This window comes from Neoarius graeffei, chromosome 9, assembly GCF_027579695.1.
Source record: "Neoarius graeffei isolate fNeoGra1 chromosome 9, fNeoGra1.pri, whole genome shotgun sequence".
Lineage (NCBI taxonomy): Eukaryota > Metazoa > Chordata > Actinopteri > Siluriformes > Ariidae > Neoarius > Neoarius graeffei.
Genome location: NC_083577.1, coordinates 42,626,460 through 42,649,360, shown reverse-complemented (window position 1 = coordinate 42,649,360; position 22,901 = coordinate 42,626,460). Strand labels below are relative to the sequence as shown.

Genomic DNA, 22,901 nt, shown 5'->3' with positions numbered 1-22,901 from the left:
CAAGCGGTGAAAGTGTTGTGTGTGCATGGGGATGTTCACAATTATCCCTTAGTGTCTGTCCGTATTCTATTCTGGGGCCAAATGCATAGAGTAAAGGCGGCGGTTAGTCCTCGTCTCACCCACTCATTGATTTTGGGTACTGATTGGCCAGGGTTTAAAAAACTGATGGAATATTTAACATGTAGTGGGTCCTGCACTAATAGGTCATGGGAAGATCCCAGTGTGGCATTGACTGACTGGAGAAGCTGTCATAGAGCCATCTATGTAAACACCGCGTCAGAGTGAGGAGCAGTCCGCTCCTCCTCCCGCTCTCGGGGATTCCCTTGGGGATTTCCCGTTAGAGCAGTCGCAAGACGAGACTCTATGGCATGCATTTGACCAAGTGAGAGTAATTGATGGTCAAACTCTTCAACCAAGCGTGGCACCGACCTTCCCTTATTTTGCTATTATTAAAGATAGATTGTACTGAGTGGCGCAGGTCACTCAAACTAATGAACGAATAACCCGGTTGTTAATCCCAAAGAGCCATAGGGAACTCGTATTCCATGCGGCTCACTTTAATCCCATGGCTGGACACTTAGGGCAAGATAAAACATTAGCCCGAATAATGGCCCGGTTCTATTGGCCAGGGATTCGCGGGGATGTCCATTGGTGGTGTGCGGCATGCCGTGAATGCCAATTAGTAAATCCCACGACCGCTCCAAAAGCACCGTTGCGCCCTCTTCCTCTAATCTAGACCCCGTTTGAGCGAATTGGGCTGGATCTCGTTGGGCCATTAGATCGGTCAGCACGGGGATATCGCTTTAATTTAGTTCTGGTGGACTATGCAATGCAATATCCAGAAGCAATGCCTCTCTGCAATATCTCAGCATGCAGTATTGCGGAAGTGCTCTTCTGCTTTATCTCCCGGGTCAGGATTCCGAAAGAAATCCTGACAGACCAAGGCACTTCATTTATGTCACGCACACTGTGTGAACTGTATAGGTTACTGGGGATTAAGTCTATCTGCACCAGTGTCTATCACCCACAAATGGATGGCTTAGTAGAGCATTTTAACCAAACACTCAAGAACATAATCCGGAAATTCGTAAGTGAAGATGCGCGTAATTGGGATAAGTGGCTCGAGCCCCTGTTATTCACAGTACGAGAGGTCCCGCAAGCCTCCATGGAGTTTTGTCCATTTGAATTATTATATGGGCATAAGCTGCATGGCATTCTGGACATGCTATGGGAAAATTGTGAGGAGGGACCTTCACCTAGTAAAAACGAAATCCAGTATGTTCTTGACCTGCGCGCAAAACTCCACACCCTCATGCACCTAACCCAGGAGAATCTGCGGCAGGCACAAGAACATCAAAGCCAGCTGTATGACAGGGGCATGCGCCTTAGAAAGTTCACGCCGAGAGACAAAGTGCTCGTATTATTGCATACGTCGAGCTCCAAATTAGTCACTAAGTGGCAAGGGCCCTTCGAGGTCACACGGCGAATCGGGGACATCGATTATGAGGTGAGGCGAACAGATTGGGGCGGGGCACTGAAAATCTACCACCTCAACCTTTTAAAACACTGGAATGAGGGGGTCCCTGTGGCGTTGGCGTCGGTAGTCCCGGAGAAGGCAGAGCTGGGGCCAGAGGTGAAAAAGATAATATCTCGGACCACTCCGGTCCCTTGTGGAGACCACCTCTCACCGGCCCAACTCACGGAGGTAGCCAAGTTGCAAGAGGAATTTTCCCACGTGTTCTCACCCCTTCCTGGTCGTACCCACCTCATAGAACACCACATTGAAACACCCCCAGGGGTGGTAGTGCGTAGCTGCCCTTACCGCTTGCCCAAGCACAAGAAAAAGGTGGTGCAGGACAAACTCAAGGCCATGCTCGAAATGGGCATAATCGAGGAGTCCCACAGTGACTAGAGCAGCCCAGTGGTCCTAGTTCCCAAGACCAACGGGTCGGTCCAGTTCTGTGTGGACTATAGAAAGGTCAACGCAGTGTCTAAATTTGACGCATACCCAATGCCTCACTTTGATGAGTTGCTTGATCTGTTAGGTGCTGCTCGGTTTTATTTGACACTGGATCTAACAAAGGGATATTGGCAGATCCCCTTGACTCCTCTATCCTGAGAGAAAATGGCCTTTTCCACACTGTTTGGTTTACACCAATTTGTCACACCCCCTTTTGGGTTGTTTGGTGCACCCGCTACGTTCCAGCGGCTTATGGACAGGGTCCTCTGCCCTCATACTGCCTATGCGGCCACCTATCTAGACGACATAATAATCTACAGTCATGATTGGCCGCGGCACTTGGAACACCTGAGGGCCGTTCTAAAGTCGCTGAGGCAAGCGGGCCTTACAGCTAACCTGAAAAAGTGTGCGATTGGGTGGGTGGAAGTACAGTATCTGAGGTTCCACTTGGGCCATGGGCAGGTGCATCCCCAAATTAACAAGACTGCAGCGATTGCGGCCTGCCCGAGGCCCAAGACCAAAAAGGAGGTGAAACGGTTCTTGGGGCTGGCTGGCTATTATCGTAGGTTTCTACCTAATTATTCAGATGTCACCAGCCCGCTAACCGATCTCACTAAAAAGGGAGCTCCAGATCTGGTCCAGTGGACGGAGCAGTGCCAACAGGCCTTCTCTGAGGTAAAACCTGCACTGTGTGGGGGGCCACTTTTACACTCCCCTGACTTCTCTCTCCCCTTTATTTTGCAGACTGATGCATTGGACAGAGGGCTGGGGGCCGTTTTGTCCCAGGACGTGGAGGGCGAGGAACGCCCCGTGTTGTACATCAGCCGGAAACTGTCGATGCGTGAAAGCAAGTACAGCACAATTTAGAAGGAGTGTCTTGCCATCAAGTGGGTGGTCCTCGCCCTCTGATACTACCTGCTGGGGCACCCTTTCACTCCCTGTTCGGACCATGCGCCCCTCCAGTGGCTCCACCGCATGAAGGATGCCAATGTGCGGATCACCCGTTTGGTATCTCGCCCTCCAGCCATTTAAGTTCGAGGTGATCCACAGGCCGGGGGCACAGATGGTGGTGGCGGACTTCCTGTCCCATCAGGGGGGGGGGAGTCAGCTTCAGGCCGGACGGCTCCCCTTTCTGAGTCGGGCGGTGGGGGTATGTGGCAGCGGGGGTGTGGCCAAGCAGCAGTCTGTGAATGGAGGGCGGGGTCAGGGAAGGTAAGTGGCTAAGTCATTCCACCTGTTGTCAATTAGTGTGTGTGTGTGTGTGTGTGTGTGTGTGTGTGTGTGTGTGTTTTACAGGGATGGAGCATAAAAGGAGAGAGAGAGCAGAGAAAAGGGGCTCTCTCCCCGACCATAATGCATGTGTGAGTGAGTGAGAGAAAGAAAGAAAGCTGAAAAGCTCAAAGCGTTTGTATAAACATCAACTCTCGCCTGCTGTGCTTCTGTGCTCCACCCACATCAGGAACTGTTACACCATCCCATTGGTCTGGGTCCCACAAGAAGGAGATCAAGAGGGGTTTTCCTTAGGAGCTGTTTCTGGAGGTGCCAGGTAGAACTAACATGACCATGCACAGCATCCAGCTGACCTCTCCAAGCCCCATTTGACAGATGTGTTACCAGATAGCAGCACTGAAGAAAGAAATGCAGGCTATGCTGGAGGCTGGGGTCATTGTGCCATCCCACAGTGAGTAATGTAGTCCAGGGTACAAAAAGAATGTGAACATCCTCTTTTGCATTGATTTTTCAGAGATAAATGCCATCTCAACCTTTGACCCCTACCCTGTGCCACAAGTTGATGAACTCGTGAAGAGGCTGGGGAAGGACACATACCTGAGCACACACTTGAATTGTGCAAGGGATGCTGGCAAGTGCCCCTGGCTCGAGAGGTACAAGAGCTAACTGCCTTCAGACTGCCAAACAGCTTCCCCTACCATTTTACTTTGATGCCCTTTGGGTTGCATGGGGCCACCACAACCTTTCAGTGATTGATAGACCTGGTATGGAGAGGGGCCAAGGACTATGCTGAGTCATATTACTGATGTGGTGGTACAGTATATAGCATTTCATAGAAGGAGCACCCATACCACCTTGAAGACATTTTCCGGTGCATTCACTTGACAGGGCTAGTAATCAATGCTGCAAATTACGGTACCAATACTTCATCCAAGAGTTCTCCAGCTGTGTTGCTGTGCTTACAGACCTTACCCACAAGTCTGCAACAAACAAGGTGGTGTGGAGTGAAGCTTGTGAATAGGCTTTCCAAGACCTAAAAGAGAACATGTGCCAAGGCCCAGTACTTCAGTGCCATGACTTCAACTCATTTTATTTTGTCTTTACAGTTGCAATCAGATGTTTACATATATGGACATGAATGACATGGCAACACTGGGCTTTCTGTGACTTCACTGAACTGTTCTTTTTCTCTGGCAAAATAATAACACAACCCCAATTCCATAAATTTGGGGCACTGTGGAAAATGTAAATAAAAAACAGAATATGATGATATGCAAATCTAGGAAACTCTATTTCATTGAAAATAATATTACACAAATTTTCAGTCTTTTGTTGCCCCATCCCAACTTTCTGTACATATTAAAACTATATGGCTCCATAGTAAAAGAGTCTGGCTGCTAAACTGGCCTGCCTGCAGTCCAGACCTGTCTCTCATTTAAAACATTTGGCACATTATGAAGTGCAAAATATAACAAAGGAGACTCTGAACTGTTGAGCAAGTGAAATTGTATATCAGGAAAGAATGGGACAACATTTCTCTTTCAAAACTATAGCAACTGGTCTCCTCAGTTCCCAAACATTTACAGAGTGTTGTTAAAAGTAGAGGTGATGCAACACCGTGGTAAACACACCCCTGTCCCAACTTTTTTGAAATGTGTTGCTGACATCAAATTCAAAATGAGCATATATTTTTCAAAAAAAACTATGAAACTTCTCACTTTCAACATTTGATATGTTGTCTTTGTAGTATTTTCAATGAAATATAGGGTTTCCATGATTTGCAAATCATCATACTCTGTTTTATATTTATGTTTTACACAGTGTCCCAAATTTATAGAATTGAGGTTGTAATAGAATAATAGGGGGGAAACAAACCCCAAAAATGTAGTGCACAAGGTTTAATTTATTTTTGGTTTTCTTAAATCAACACAGGGTTAAATATTACACATACAGCACACCTAATATTTGGTTAAATGTGCCTTAGCAAGCTTCACCTTGACCAGATGCTTTTGGAAGCCATCAACAAGCTTCTGGCAGAATTCTGGTTGAATATTTGACCCTTCTTCTTGGCAAAATTGACAGAGGGCAATTCAATTTGTGTGTTTCCTGGCACAGACCTGACTTTTAAGCACAGTCCACATATTTTTGATACAGTTAAGGTCAAGTCTTGTTTTAAGCTTAGTGTTAGCCTGCTTTATCAATTCCATAACCAGCCCTGATGTGTGTTTGGGGTCATTGCCCTGTTGGAACACCCAAGTGTGTCCAAGTTTCTGGTGGTTTGAGGTTATGCTGGAGAATTATGACATAGTCCTCCTTCATTATTCCATCCATTTTATGCAATGCAACAGTTCCACTGACAGTAAAACAGCTCCAGAGCATGATGCTACCACCACCATGTTTAACAGTTGCTACAGTGTTATTCTGTACCTCTGGTCATTGTGGCCAAACAACTAATTTTTGTCTCATCTGACCATAAAACTTTCCTGCAGAAGGTCTTTTTCTTTGTCCATGTGGTCAACTGCAAACTTTAGTCAACCTTGAAGGTGTTGATTTTGGAGCAGGGCCTTCTTTCTTGGATGGAAGCCTCTCAGTCCATGGCAATGGAAAACTTGCTTGACTGTAGACAATGTTCCAGCAGCTTCCAGTTTATAGCAGGCCTGAGTCTTGGTGGTTCCTTGGTTGTTCCTGACCATCCAAACCAGTTTCATCGCATCTGAGGGTGAGAGTTTGGGTCTTCCTCCAGTAAAGTGGCTACACCTCCCAACAACTTGTACTTATGTACAATTGTTTGAACTGATGGTCTTGGAATCTGGAGTTGTTTAGAAATGGCTCCAAGAGACATTTCTGAGGTGTGTAAATATATGATCCTCTTTCTCAGCTCTGCCCTGAGCTCCTTGGACTTTCCCATTGTACTGTGTGTTGGTCAATCCAATCTGTGTTGTCAAATAAACCCTTTTCATGTTTGCACAGAGAAACTGTAGTCGATGATGATGATCACCAACAGGAAATTAAAAGGCTTGAGCCTTGGCAAGTTAAAAGACATTTTGGAACTTTCAGCATCTCTGAATTAATAATTTAACTGGGTGTACATATATTTTTGACTCGTGTGTGTGTGTGTGTGTGTGTGTGTGTGTGTGTGTGTGTGTGTGTGTATATATATATATATATATATATATATATATATATATATATATATATATAATATAAAATTTTTTGACCCTGTGTTGATTTCGGAAAACCCCAAAATTTGGGCATCACATTCTGTGTGTTTTGGTTTTATTAAAGATGCATGTTGTACATTAATTCTGCCACAGAAAAAGAACAGTTGAAAGAAATCACTTAAAGCCCATTGACATCGCCATGACATTCATGTCCATGATGGCATTCATATTCATGTGTGTAAACTTCTGACCACAGTTGCATATGCTTCCTTTAGGTTTTTGAAACAATGTTGTAATATGTTGTTATGCTGATAACACACAGTTATATTTATCAGTTAACTGGAACATCTTAAGCAGTTAAAACTTGCTGAGTGCCTTGAGACCGCTAAGAACCAAAGTTTCTTACAATTTATAACCCCGATTCCAAAAAAGTTGGGACAAAGTACAAATTGTAAATAAAAACAGAATGCAATAATTTACAAATCTCAAAAACTGATATTGTATTCACAATAGAACATAGACAACATATCAAATGTCGAAAGTGAGACATTTTGAAATTTCTTGCCAAATATTGGCTCATTTGAAATTTCATGACAGCAACACATCTCAAAAAAGTTGGGACAGGGGCAATAAGAGGCTGGAAAAGTTAAAGGTACAAAAAAGGAACAGCTGGAGGACCAAATTGCAACTCATTAGGTCAATTGGCAATAGGTCATTAACATGACTGGGTATAAAAGGAGCATCTTGGAGTGGCAGCGGCTCTCAGAAGTAAAGATGGGAAGAGGATCACCATTCCCCCTAATTCTGCGCCAACAAATAGTGGAGCAATATCAGAAAGGAGTTCGACAGTGTAAAATTGCAAAGACTTTGAACATATCATCATCTACAGTGCATAATATCATCAAAAGATTCAGAGAATCTGGAAGAATCTCTGTGCGTAAGGGTCAAGGCTGGAAAACCATACTGGGTGCCTGTGATCTTCGGGCCCTTAGACGGCACTGCATCACATACAGGCATGCTTCTGTATTGGAAATCACAAAATGGGCTCAGGAATATTTCCAGAGAACATTATCTGTGAACAGGGGCGGCACGGTGGTGTAGTGGTTAGCGCTGTCGCCTCACAGCAAGAAGGTCCTGGGTTCGAGCCCCGGAGCCGGCGAGGGCCTTTCTGTGTGGAGTTTGCATGTTCTCCCCGTGTCCGCGTGGGTTTCCTCCGGGTGCTCCGGTTTCCCCCACAGTCCAAAGACATGCAGGTTAGGTTAACTGGTGACTCTAAATTGACCGTAGGTGTAAATGTGAGTGTGAATGGTTGTCTGTGTCTATGTGTCAGCTTGTCCAGGGTGTACCCCGCCTTTCGCCCATAGTCAGCTGGGATAGGCTCCAGCTTGCCTGCGACCCTGTAGAAGGATAAAGCGGCTAGAGATAATGAGATGAGATGAGATTATCTGTGAACACAATTCACCGTGCCATCTGCCATTGCCAGCTAAAACTCTATAGTTCAAAGAAGAAGCCGTATCTAAACATGATCCAGAAGCGCAGACGTCTTCTCTGGGCCAAGGCTCGTTTAAAATGGACTGTGGCAAAGTGGAAAACTGTTCTGTGGTCAGACGAATCAAAATGTGAAGTTCTTTATGGAAATCAGGGATGCCATGTCATTCAGACTAAAGAGGAGAAGGACGATCCAAGTTGTTATCAGCGCTCAGTTCAGAAGCCTGCATCTCTGATGGTATGGGGTTGCATTACTGCCTGTGGCACAGGCAGCTTACACATCTGGAAAGACACCATCAATACTGAAAGGTATGTCTAGGTTCTAGAGCAACATATGCTCCCATCCAGACAACATCTCTTTCAGGGAAGACCTTGCATTTTCCAACATGACAATGCCAAACCACATACTGCATCAATTACAGCATCATGACTGCGCAGAAGAAGGGTCCGGGTACTGAACTGGCCAGCCTGCAGTCCAGATCTTTCACCCATAGAAAACATTTGCTGCATCATAAAACGGAAGATACGGAAAAAAAAGACCTAAGACAGTTGAGCAACTAGAATCCTACATTAGACAAGAATGAGTTAACATTCCTATCCCTAAACTTGAGCAACTTGTCTCCTCAGTCCCCAGACGTTTACAGACTGTTGTAGAGAGAAAAGGGGATGTCTCACAGTGGTAAACATGGCCTTGTCCCAACTTTTTTTGAGATGTGGTGTTGTCATGAAATTTAAAATCACCTAATTTTTCTCTTTAAATGATCCATTTTCTCAGTTTAAACATTTGATATGTCATCTATGTTCTATTCTGAATAAAATATGCAATTTTGAAACTTCCACATCATTGCATTCCGTTTTTATTTACAATTTGTACTTTGTCCCAACTTTTTTGGAATTGGGGTTGTATGATTTTTGTAAAAAAAAAAAAACAACATACAAATATTTTTAAACCTTCAGTGATTGTTCCCATCCCTATATCCACACCTATGGCATTTAAACAGTATCATTAATTAAGAGTGCTAGGGCACCTGATCTGAGCGTACCAAAGTGTTAGCGAGCATTGTTATGAACAGGGAGTACAAGGTGTTCTGAACACACACAGCTATTTTTAAGGGCAAAGCAGAGAACTGAATGTGAAAAGAAGCTTCCATATGTGAATGTATGTTCATTCTGAATGCACTCAGCAATGCAAGACATGCTCGTGTTCAACACGTTCATATTTTGCTATCGTTTGCTCTTAGGCCTACACTTTTCCAGTGAGCCAGGTTGAATTTTGAGACTTTAGAGGAGGAAATAATACACATGTTCCCACTACTGTTCTTAGTCACTCTCAACTAATCCCTTTTCTTCCAGAAAAGACCTTGATCTTATTTAATTTAAAATTCCCAACTTCAGCCTTTAGCAATATTACATTTCCATTTTAGAATCATTTACATTTATGGCATTTGGCAGACCCCCTTATCCAGAGCAACTTACAGAAGGGGATCGATACAGTTTGGATTGAAAGGGCTGAAGACTGAAATTTTAAAAGCTAAAAAGAACTATGAATCAGATCTGGAGAGTAAGGCCAAGTTTACATTAGACCGTATCTGTCTCGTTTTCTTCGCGGATGCACTGTCCGTTTACATTAAAACGCCTGGAAACGCCGGGAAACGGGAATCCGCCAGGGTCCACGTATTCAATCCAAATCGTGTCTGGTCCGGTGCTGTGTAAACATTGAGAATATGCGGATACGCTGTGCTGAGCTCTAGCTGGCGTCGTCATTGGACAATGTCACTGTGACATCCACCTTCCTGATTCGCTGGCGTTGGTCATGTGACACGACTGCTGAAAAACGGCGCGGACTTCCGCCTTGTATCACCTTTCATTAAAGAGTATAAAAGTATGAAAATACTGCAAATACTGATGCAAATACTGCCCATTGTGTAGTTATGATTGTCTTTAGGCTTGCCATCCTTCCACTTGCAAGTGGTAAGTGACACGCATGCCCGACATGCACTGAGATCACACACACAGCGGCTCAATCCCGAATCACTGCTCGTGCACTTCACTCGCGCACTCTGTGAGCTGCGCAGGGCCGGAGTGCGCACCCTCCAGAGGGCACTCGCTGTTCAGGGCGGAGTAATTTGGAGCGCAGGATGCCTGCGGAGCCGAGCGTATCCGTGTATTGGCGTTGCTATGTGCACGCGAATCGTGTATTGGCGTTGCTGTGTGCACACTAATCATTTTAAAAACGTTAATCTGATGATCCGCTGATACGGTCTAATGTAAACCCCACCTAAGATGGCTACAAACAAATTTGGCTCAGTTTGGGCGAGTATGAGGGTTCTATCAAGACTCTAGAATTCACAGATTAGTAATCATGTCATTTTAGATGGTTTTAACTCTGACAGTGAATTTGCTAATGCGCCTGACTGTTTTTATTGTCATTTTGACGCTTTTGATTTTAGCAAGGAAATCCGGGAACTAAGTCTTAAACTCAAGGACAATCAGCACTTTAATATTTACCTTAAGGATAGTGAGAGAGCCTTCTTTTCTGTTAAGGTACAACCCCGATTCCAAAAAAGTTGGGACAAAGTACAAATTGTAAATAAAAACGGAATGCAATGATGTGGAAGTTTCAAAATTCCATATTTTATTCAGAATAGAACATAGATGACATATCAAATGTTTAAACTGAGAAAATGTATCATTTAAAGAAAAAAATTAGGAGATTTTAAATTTCATGACAAGAATACATCTAAAAATAGTTGGGACAAGGCCATGTTTACCACTATGAGACATCCCCTTTTCTCTTTACAACAGTCTGTAAACGTCTGGGGACTGAGGAGACAAGTTGCTCAAGTTTAGGGATAGGAATGTTAACCCATTCTTGTCTAATGTAGGATTCTAGTTGCTCAACTGTCTTAGGTCTTTTTTGTCGTATCTTCCGTTTTATGATGCGCCAAATGTTTTCTATGGGTGAAAGATCTGGACTGCAGGCTGGCTAGTTCAGTACCTGGACCCTTCTTCTACGCAGCCATGATGCTGTAATTGATGCAGTATGTGGTTTGGCATTGTCATGTTGGAAAATGCAAGGTCTTCCCTGAAAGAGACGTCGTCTGGATGGGAGCATATGTTGCTCTAGAACCTGGCTATACCTTTCAGCATTGATGGTGTCTTTCCAGATGTGTAAGCTGCCCATGCCACATGCACTAATGCAACCCCATACCATCAGAGATGCAGGCTTCTGAACTGAGCGCTGATAACAACTTGGGTCGATCTTCTCCTCTTTAGTCCGAATGACACAGCGTCCCTGATTTCCATAAAGAACTTCAAATTTTGATTCGTCTGACCACAGAACAGTTTTCTACTTTGCCACAGTCCATTTTAAATGAGCCTTGGCCCAGAGAAGACGTCTGCGCTTCTGGATCATGTTTAGATACGACTTCTTCTTTGAACTATAGAGTTTTAGCTGGCAACGGCGGATGGCACAGTGAATTGTGTTCACAGATAATGTTCTCTGGAAATATTCCTGAGCCCATTTTGTGATTTCCAATACAGAAGCATGCCTGTATGTGATGCAGTACCGTCTAAGGGCCCGAAGATCACAGGCACCCAGTATGGTTTTCCAGCCTTGACCCTTACGCACAGAGATTCTTCCAGATTCTCTGAATCTTTTGATGATATTATGCACTGTAGATGATGATATGTTCAAACTCTTTGCAATTTTACACTGTCGAACTCCTTTCTGATATTGCTCCACTATTTGTCGGCGCAGAATTAGGGGGATTGTTGATCCTCTTCCCATCTTTACTTCTGAGAGCCGCTGCCACTCCAAAATGCTCTTTTTATACCCAGTCATGTTAATGACCTATTGCCAATTGACCTAATGAGTTGCAATTTGGTCCTCCAGCTGTTCCTTTTTTGTACCTTTAACTTTTCCAGCCTCTTATTGCCCCATCCCAACTTTTTTGAGATGTGTTGCTGTCATGAAATTTCAAATGAGCCAATATTTCGCAAGAAATTTCAAAATGTCTCACTTTCGACATTTGATATGTTGTCTATGTTCTATTGTGAATACAATATCAGTTTTTGAGATTTATAAATTATTGCATTCTGTTTTTATTTATAATTTGTACTTTGTCCCAACTTTTTTGGAATCGGGTTGTAAATAAGAGCCATGGTCCTGACAACATCTGTGGTTGTTTACTTACTGTAAATCTTGTGCTAAAGAACTTAGCCCTGTATTTCATTATGTATTTAATAAGTCCTTACAGTTACAACATGTGTCCAGCCTCTGGAAGGATGCTGTGGTTGTTCCTGTCCCTAAATCCAGTTGTCCAAAAACCCTTAATGATTTTAGGCCGGTTGCTCTGACCTCAGTTTCATGAAAATTCTTGAGAAACTGGTCAGGGCTGAGATTGTGAAGCAAACTGAACACACACTGGATCCTATGCAATATGCATACAGGCCTCACAGAGGAGTAGAGGACACTATAGTCACCTTATTGAACATGCTTCTTAGACACCTGGATGGGAATGGGACTCATGCTAGACTTTTATTTGTGGAGTTCTCCTCTGCTTTTAATACAATTCAACCCCACATTTTAATCAGAAGACTTTTAGAACATAGACACAGACAACCATTCACACTCACATTCACACCTACGGTCAATTTAGAGTCACCAGTTAACCTAACCTGCATGGTGACTCTAAAGGCCTCTGCATGCTCTTGCGACAAGGCTTTCGCAGATAGCTTTTCGCAGACAGTTGTAATTTATCGTTGAGCGGAGAGTAATAGGCGTGCGCGATGTTATTCACCGCCACAATGCAAGGGGGCGCGAAGTCGCGAAATCGCTAGGAGTAGTTGGTGGGTGTGGTTAGTGGAGTGTTTATCCTCCGGTTACTTATAATGACTAGAACTGGAGTCGTATAGATGTACGTACTTCCTCACTTCCTCGATCAACTGCTCTTCGTGCTGCTCCATCTTCGCTCGTGTTTTTAAAAATGGCGGTCGTGAAAACAAAACAAACCGGGAAAGTAGGGAAGCGGAAGTGCGTGTACAGCGGATGTAGAGTGGACCAATCAGAGCCCTCTTGTCTGCAACGCTGTCTGCGAGGCTTCTGCGGTGGTCACAATTTTTGGGAGGTGCGCGCAGAGCGTCTGCGAAGGTGGGGGGGCTACGCAGACGCTATCTGTGGCGCCGTCTGCGAGGACTGGGTTGTCAGCATAAATTGGCCTTTAATTGACCGTAGGTGTGAATGTGAGTGTGAATGGTTGTCTGTGTCTATGTGTCAGCCCTGTGATGACCTGGCGACTTGTCCAGGGTGTACCCCGCCTTTCGCCCGTAGTCAGCTGGGATAGGCTCCAGCTTGCCTGCGACCCTGTAGAACAGGATAAAGCGGCTAGAGATAATGAGATGAGATGAGACTTTTAGAACATTTTGATTTAAGCAGTAACCTGGAGGGCTGGATCCTTGACTTTTTACCGAATAGGACACAGACAGTGAGAGTGAACGGTATCTTATCTGACAAAGTGTTTTTCTACTGGCTACCCACAAGGGTGTGTGTTGTCACCCTTATTGTTCATTCTCTACACAAACATGTCAGAGCAGATGTGAAAACGAAACCATCATAAAATATGCAGATGATTCTGTTATTGTTAGTCTGCTCTATGGCAATGAGTTCAGCCATGGCCCGGTCATTGACCAGTTCGTACAGTGGTGTGAGGAGTCATATCTACTGATAAACATATCAAAAACTATCGATATGTACATCGACTTTAGGAAGAAAACTCACACAAATGCAGTCACTGTAATTAAAGGTCAGGTCACTGAACATGTCCAATCTTATAAATACTTCGGGACCATTATTGATAACAAGTTAAACTTTGAAGCTAATTGTGAAGCTGTGTGCAAAAAGGGTTATCAGTGCTTGCATTGTTTAAGAAAACTTTCATATTTTAGCACTGATCGAACCATAATGACCATGTTTTATCGTGCTTTTATTGAATCTGTTTTGTCCTTTTCTTTGGTGTCATGGTTTGGTCACACATCCCTGAAGGAAAGAAATTCCTTAAACTAAATTATTAAATGGTCTAGTCAGCTGACTGGAGAGTCACAGCCTTACTTAGCATCCCTGTACACCGGACAGGTACAGCGGATAGCTAACTCTATCTTAAATAATGACTCCCACCCTTTGCACACAGAGTTTCAGCTTCTTGCCTCTGGACGGAGGTTCTTAGTCCCGAGGTGCAAAACAAAGCGGTACAAAAACAGCTTTGTTCCTGCTGCTGTTACTAAACTGAACAAGACATAGCATTACTTGCACACTGGCACAGGTCCATTGATTGCTGGAGCTTTATTATTTATTTATTTATTTATTTACTTATTGGTACTATTTATTATGGTTTTATACTTGCCTTTTATCTTGGTTTTTAGGGGTTTCTTTTATTTGTCTAAGTGATTTTTATTCATTTTAATATTTCTCATTATCTTATTGATATTTATTTATTTATTTATTTATTTATATGTTTTGATTGGTGGAGCCCTGAGTACTTTTATCATGTTTTAGTAGGTTTTTAATATTTTTTTTAAATTGATTGTCTGGTGTCATGTTACAGTTGTTCTGTAATTGGGTGCCAAGTTGGAGGTGTCTCATTTTGCTGCAAAACAAATCTACCTACAGGTACAAATAAAGTAACCTGACCTGACCTGATTTCAAAATCCTGGTCCTCACTTTCCAGGCCACACAGTGGTGATTAGGTGAGATTGGGAACAGGTGTAGCGATAATCAGTATTCTGGAAATGGAGGGCGATGCGGTGCAGGTTGGTTATAATAGTCTGCGGTGGCCATGTTTGAAGGCTGCTGCAAACTCTGGGAAGTGGAGTCTTGAGTGCCAGCAGGTGCAGACGTGACATTGGTCTCATTACTAAAATGTCCTTGAATTTTTTTAATAAAGCATGCCCATATGAGAAGTTATTCTCATAATTTTTTAAAAAGTGCATAATAATCCATCAAATAGCTTTTAAATTTGGGGCGGCACGATGGTGTAGTGGTTAGCGCTGTTGCCTCACAGCAAGAAGGTCCGGGTTCGAGACCCGTGGCCGGCGAGGGCCTTTCTGTGTGGAGTTTGCATGTTCTCCCCGTGTCCGTGTGGGTTTCCTCCGGGTGCTCCGGTTTCCCCCACAGTCCAAAGACATGCAGGTTAGGTTAACTGGTGAGACTAAATTGACCGTAGGTGTGAATGTGAGTGTGAATGGTTGTCTGTGTCTATGTGTCAGCCCTGTGATGACCTGGCGACTTGTTCAGGGTGTACCCCACCTTTCGCCCGTAGTCAGCTGGGATAGGCTCCAGCTTGCCTGCGACCCTGTAGAACAGGATAAAGCGGCTAGAGATAATGAGATGAGATGAGACACACCGCCTAGTGGCCAGTGTTAGCCGGTAAAGAAATAAAACAAAAGAGGCTGGCTATGATAAAAGAAAATTCTACAACCCAGAAACAGATGGGAGCTCCACTTTTAGGCAGTGCCTAAATCTATATTTTAGAGATAAGAATGTGTGGACCTTTTACATAATGAAGGAGAGACTCAGGGCCATTCCCCTCCAAACCAGCAGACTTCTCACTCCCCAGAGTTCTGGCCATTCTCTCTCTAAATTGCTGATGGACATTCATTAATTACTCTTTGATGTACTTAATTAATCTCCAATGACTAAGATATTTGGATTATGGACTTTATATTTTTTCTTAAAACCATCTGAAAATGCATCCTCACACAGCATGAGTCTCCATTGTTACACACAACCTTTATATAAATTGCTATTGTGTTTGACATTTAATTATTGATTTTATATAACAGTACTTGTGATTTTTTTTGTGTGTGTGTGTTAAAAAAAGGTTAAAATTGAGTCAGGGGAGAAAAGAATATTCAATAATATGATGCTCCTGACCTGCTGTGATTCATCTTGACACTCTTGTAATAGTAATTCACAGTCAGTTCTGTGTCAAGGGTGTGGAATATGAAATTGCATGAATTTTGTACACATGGGTCATGTGCCAGCTAAGATACACCCTAGATACATACTAACTTGGGTGCTAAAGAAATCTAACTACAGCCAATTATGAAGTGACGAGCAATTTGGAGCAAATGTTTTATTTTAAGTTTGTATGCCAACATTGCATAAACATTCAAATAATCTTCATTCAAGGTGCATATATTGTTGTGTAATGTCAAATAAAAAAAACTTGTTAATAGCTAACGTGACATTTGAACACTGATAGATTTTGCTCCCCTCATCATGTATTTTCACTGTATTGTTATGCACTTGATGTGTTCTTTAATCAGGTCAGGCAATCAGGTCAGGTAAGTACGTAAGTAGCTCTTCATTGTCATCACAGTCATATATGATGGGTAGTACACAGTGAGAACCCAGAGTGCAAATATACAGTACATGCATGACATACATAGTGCTGACAGGGCATAAGTAAAATGCCATAGGAATAAGAAGCACAGTGTTTTGCAAAAGCATTCATCCCCCTTAGTGTTTGTCCTGTTTTGTTGCATTACAAGATGGAATTAAAATGGATTTTTGGAGAGTTAGCACCATTTGATTTACACTACATGCCTACAGCTTTAAAGGTGCAAATTGTTGTTTGATTGTGACACAAACAATAATTAAAATGGAAAAAAAACAGAAATCTAGAGTGTGCATAAGTATTCACCCCCTTTTGTATAAAATCCCTAAATAAGAGCTGGTCCAACCAATTCACTTCATAATTCACATAATTAGTTGATTAAGATCCAGCTGTGTGCAATCAAAGTGTCACATGATCTGTCACATGATATCTGTATAACTCACCCTGTTCTGGAAGGACCCTGACTCTGCTACACTACTAAGCAAGCAACATGAAAAACAAGGAGCCTCCAAACAGGTCAGGGACAAATCGCAGATGAATGAATTATAAAAAGTGATAATTCACTACTATGATTGTGAGTCAGTACAATCAAAGTGCTGTAAACAGTTAAGTCATTGCAGTCAGTGACAGTAGGTGATCGGTAACAAAAGGACAGATTAAAGTGATGTATATGATTTATTATTGTAAAGTGTCCATGCAGTGGTTGGGGTGTTAGTTAATTATAACCTATTTACTGTTTCAGTGTGCACTTTTTTCACTTGGCTTTGGAGTTTCCCAAATTACCACTGTGCTGCTGTCGAACATTGAACGCTGTGTACCACAGACTGATACAATTTTTACCATAGTGTTAATGTTTATTTACTGGTAACCAGTGTACAAGCCAAATGAATATTCAGGAGCTGATCCTATGAAGAACATTCTGGACATTTGTGCCACTTTCTCAATGTTTAATGCTTTTATCTTGCTCGGAAAGTTTTAGACTGTAATCTGGAATAATATCACTTTCATATAAATAACAAGTAACTCTAAATCTTAACCACACACTCCCTTTTTTAGGCTTTGGCATACTTTTACTAGAACTGCACACCTATATATAGTATAGTGGATGTATGAAATACAGAGCAGCATGTGTTCTGTGGTTATCATGCCATCCTGTCATAGAGCTGAGTTAAGAGAAAATATGACAGGAAGAAGAAAAGCGGCTCCAGCATGTAGCTCTAACACCTACATACCCCAGTCTTCAAACTGGCGCATACTGTATATGCCTGCTCCCTGCTCTCCTTGAAGTCTTCACTGTGTGCTTTGAAGGATTTGTCAGTTTCTTAGTAATATTAACCGTTGCTCTCTCATGTTGTGCAAATCAAAACAAAAAAAGAGAGCAAGCACATTCTGCAAAACAGCAGAATGATGCAAAACAGCAGAAATGTCTGAAGGTTGTGGTTTTAAAGAGGGTTTTTTCCCCCCTAATTATGGCAAATGGGCACATGTAGTTTTTTTAATATGGTGTATATACTATACTTCACATAAATTTGTCTAAAAATGATACTGACCATCACCAACAATGAATTTGGAACTTGTTAGCTTGTGGCTGTATTTTTTTTTTTGTATTTTTTTTCCAAACTGCTGTAAAAAAATAGCCAAACTGTCTGCAGAAAAATCCTTTAAATAGCATGATAAAACTGTTTATTCAGAATACAGCTTATCTCCAGTAAAATGCTCAAACAACATACAAGATGTCCATTCCATCCATTGTCCATAACCGCTTATCCTGTGCAGGGTCGTGGGCAAGCTGGAGCCTATCCAAGCTGACTATGGGCGAGAGGCAGGGTACACCCTGGACAAGTCGCCAGATCATCACAGGGCTGACACAAACAAACAAACACTCACAATCACACCTACGGTCAATTTAGAGCCACCAATTAGCCTAACCTGCATGTCTTTGGACTGTGGGGGAAACCAGAGCACCCGGAGGAAACCCATGCAGACACGGGGAGAACATGCAAACTCCACACAGAAAGGCCCCCGTCGGCCACTGAGCTTGAACCCAGAACCTTCTTGCTGTGATGTGACAGCACTAACTACTATACCACTGTGGCACCATATGAGATCTCAGGTTCACAAATTGCTCTTATATAAGATTAAAAACATACTCTGTGTCTTTTTTTTATTCAGTTTTGTTCCATCCAGCCATCCATCCATTATCTGCAGCCACTTATCCTGTTCTACAGGGTCACAGGCAAGCTGGAGCCTATCCCAGCTGACTATAGGCGAGAGGCGGGGTACACCCTGGACAAGTCACCAGATCATTGCAGGGCTGATACACAGAGACAAACAACCATTCACACTCACATTCACACGTACGGTCAATTTAGAGCCTAACCTGCATGTCTTTGGACTGTGGAGGAAACCAGAGCACCTGGAGGAAACCCACGCAGACACGGGGAGAACATGCAAACTCCACACAGAAAGGCCCCTGTCAGCCACTGGGCTCGAACCCAGAACCTTCTTGCTGTAATGTGGCAGTGCTAACCACTGTGCCATGATACGAGATCTCAGTTTCACAAATTACTCTTATATAAGATTAAAAACATTCTGTCTTTTTTAAACTCAGTTTTGTTCTTTTATTAATATTGTGATATTAGAGTGTACAAGCTTTTTAAAATTTGCAAGCATTGCTGAAAAAGTCTACAGCAACCATTAAGAAAAAAATACAGAAAATAAAGCAGTGGCACATGACACATTTGAAAAGTATTACACATTCTATTCACAGTTTGCTGATCACTGATCCATCGTCCACATAAAGACTGACCCTCTTTGCTAAAGCTGCAAAGATGGGGCACGTCTCCATATTTCATTGTACCAGTAAAATCTGCTTTGTGATGTGTTGATTCTGAAATGTCAATAAATGTTCATTATTCTTACAGTAGTAAAATGTTATGTATAAGAAGATAATGGAAAAAACCCCTAATAAATTAAAAACCTGTTGGTTGCTGTTTCTTGATTGCATGACAAAAGAGAGTAGATTCAACATCTCCTAGGGTAGGACTGATTTCTTCTGGAGGGCAGGGGTGGAAAATACTTGAGTAATTGTACTTCTTTGCAATACTTATGCAGTATTTTTGGTGCATTTACTTAATTACAATTAAAAAAAACACACACACACTTATTTTTTATTTAAACTTTGAAAGTACACATAACAAACCATGAAGGTCTCTTCTGTCATTCAGCCAATGACTGTATGCTGTACATCAATCAAATGGGCATTGAATTAAATTCATCAGTGTAGAAAAAAAAATCAAGAATCATGTCAATAAAAATCTGCTGCCACATATTTACCTTCACAGTTTCATCATTTACTTCTTACATTTTACTACTTAAGTACAGTTAAAAGCAGCAACCGTTTTTGAGCAGTAACTATATTTTTGCTGGATACTTCTACTTTAATCCTCAGTAGGGTTTTGACCAATTATTCATACTTTCACCTCTGCTGGTAGGCATATAGCTGAACATACTAGTAGGCATATACTATAAGCTGAATGTGTTGTGTGTCAAAAGTTTTTTATATGTTTTACATTTCATATCCTTGCAGCATTTTCCAAAAATGGTTCTTTGACAAAAATGTTAAACTAACCCTCTAAATAATCATGCGTTTAATAATTCACAAGCCAACAGTAATCAATTCACAGTCTGTTCATCATAGTTCCTCCTGTACTTCTTCAAACAATAATTTCCAGAAAAGAAATCAGAGGACAAAGTAACAATATACTATAAAGATAATAAAGCATACATTTGTGTCCTCAGTCAACAAATGAATAGAATCTTAATACTATAGTGATCTTGGCACTATTGTGGAATTTTCAGTATCAAAAAAAAGAAAATTAAGGAAAACTGGTCCTAGTTTCACATAAGGACAGAGTCAAAGACAGTGAAATGATATTCAATTGGATCATTTTCATCAGTTAACAGATAGTAATGGGTTAACAGCATGTTGCCAATGTGCCAGTCACTTATAAAATATAGGGGGAATCCTTCTTACATAATTCATTTATCAGAATTATTGTTTTTTAAAAAATTCATTTTTATTTTTCAGATTGTTAGATTCCAATAATTCAGCATTGGTTTTGCTCTAGCTACTTAAATAGGATGGTTCTCAAGTGTTGCTGGTGCTGTTATCAGGCATACCCTTTGAGGAAATTGACCCAGGCATATAACCTTTAAAAAGACTCATTACTCTCTGCTTGTACGTCTTAATTGCAAAAAAGTAGATGACCGGATCCAGGCAGCAGTTGAGGTTCATCATGGAAACAGTGATCTGAAGAGACATCTTGAAGGCCTTCTTTTCCTCACAAGAAGGCTTATGGAGAAGTCTGCGCACCATGAACTGCATGATATTGATGTGGTAGGGGCAGAAGCACAGCATGAAGCTCAACAAAATCAGCAATATTATGTTTTTCGCCCTGCTGCTTTTTCCTGACTTGCCAGTCATAGGGTTCTCCTTGGCCATCTTGGAAAGCTTGGAATTGATCTGGCTGTAACAACTCAGGATAAGTCCCAGAGGCACACAGAACCCAATAACACATGCAAGCAAAAGCAAATATGGGGTGTTAGGAGATTCGTCCAAGTTGGAATACTCCATGCATGTTTGCTGACCTTCCCACTCCTTTAACATGCTCCTGAAGAACATAGGAGATGTCTCCAGAAAAACAATTGCCCAGACTAGGATGCAGATGCCTCGCACCACCTTCAGGCTCCTCAGTTTGAGACATCTGTGTGGATGCACCATGGCCAGGTAGCGGTCAGCACTGATGCAGGTCATGAAAGCAATCCCCGTGTAGGTGTTTGAATAAAAGATAACAGCAGTGAGCCTGCAGAGGAGATCTCCAAAGGGCCAGTCAAAACCACGGATGTAGTACGTGATCCGACCGGGAAGAGCAAGAGTGAAAAGGGTATCAGAGATTGCCAGGTTGATCAGGTACAGTGTGGTGGAGTTGAACTTCTTCTTCTTTTGGCTAGTGATGTACAGGACTAGGCTGTTGCCTAAAACGCTGATGACAAGCACAATGATGTAGAAGATGGGAAAGAAAATGCGAGATGATTCCTTGTAAGTGAATACATTGCAGGTTTGATTGGGGATACTTTCATTTGATGGAGATTGAGTGGCCATTTTCTTGAGAAAAAAAAGAACAGTCAGTAAAACTTTTGCTTCAGAAATTGTATTGTATTGAATATCTGCACAAAGAATCTGTTTTATTACATTTTAATGATGAATATAATATGATAATGATAAATGAGAATAATTAAATAAAATAGAAGACATTATTGTGTAACAACTGACAATATCTAGGGCCAATGAGAACTTTAATCAGAAAAAATTACTTACAGTTAATTCAGCAGGCTTGATGGATCACAGTGACAGCAGATGTTCCTCTCTGTGCTTGTGGGCTGTGAAATGAGTGGGAGCTGTGTTGGCGAGACTTTATTGAGTGACAACTCCAGAAACACACACCTACTCCATTCATTAAAGAGCCATGGTGATAGAAACTCAGAGTTCTTTTGCTCAAAATGTCTTGTGTGACAAAAGCATGCTTTAAGACTTCAATCAGGCTGTTTAAAATGTGGTCACAGGGACATACCCAGTGTAAATGTCAGCAGCCTTATATCTTTTTATAAATTTGTCCAAGGGAAATGTGATGATGCACATTGTTTAATATGTGGTGACAATGAATCCTGTATTGTTATACTTCAGTTTTGTAAGTGTATTGATTTCAGCAGTGTTAGGTAAATATCATGTTATTTTTTCATGTATAGACCACAAACATCTGGCATTGTAAGCTGACCTATTTAGACAGAGGATGTTGAGGTAAAGATGTGCTTGCACAGTATCCACAGAACAAAACATGAGGAAGATCAATATCTACATAGCGTACAGCTCATACACTGGAATTAAGATGTTTTGTTCTTTTTTTTCCAGAAAGCAAAGCTGTAAACACTTTTCACTGCATTTGAAGCTATGAAACATGATTGCACTCTATGTAATGAGATTCTAAAGAAAATTATTCTCGACAGATTTGAGCAATGGAGCTGATGTTCTGATAACATCTGTGGTTTGGTAGGGTTGTACCATCACCGCCTCTTGATTCTACTCTAAGAAAGTGAACTTCACACGATCAGATGACTGGTAATAGAAGAGGATATTTTACACAATTGTAAATGACATTTAAATACACAGGGGTGACAAATTCAAGGAAAACAAAAACAGTCACTCTGTTATGCTGTGTTTTTCTGCCATGGTTTGCATCCACTGATCATCTTTAGATCTCAAACCCAGCTAACCACCAATAAGAGATGTTGAATCCATGTGTTAATGTTTGCCACCACAAGGATTAAAACAACAAAAAGTATTGCGGTCATCCCTCCAGTGGCTAGTACTGAACCAGTACATTACTGAGACATGTTTTTGCCTTTAATATGTAACCTGGTGATATGTGCAATGTACTGTAGTATCCTAATGTTATATCCTGTTGGGCTGACATAATGTGTGCTTATTGATTTACCTATAAAAAAGCACACTGATATGTATTTCCAAGGTGCCAGCATTGCTAACAAGAAAAATCTTAGCAGGCAAAGACAGAAAAAATAATAATTTTATTACGATGAAGGATGGGG

General features: G+C 41.8%; 1 protein-coding gene across 1 annotated transcript; it reads right to left on the bottom strand.

Moving 5' to 3' along the window:
* Window positions 1-18,855: 18,855 nt before the first annotated feature.
* Window positions 18,856-21,737, bottom strand: si:ch211-184m13.4 (uncharacterized protein LOC798560 homolog). The gene is made up of 2 exons (XM_060928704.1): window positions 21,616-21,737; window positions 18,856-21,402 (listed from the first exon to the last, which is right to left on the bottom strand). The coding sequence occupies exon 2, from the start codon at window positions 21,397-21,399 to the stop codon at window positions 20,386-20,388; it is 1,014 nt and encodes a 337-aa protein (XP_060784687.1). The 5' UTR covers window positions 21,400-21,402; window positions 21,616-21,737; the 3' UTR covers window positions 18,856-20,385.
* Between the last annotated feature and the right edge of the window lie 1,164 nt (window positions 21,738-22,901).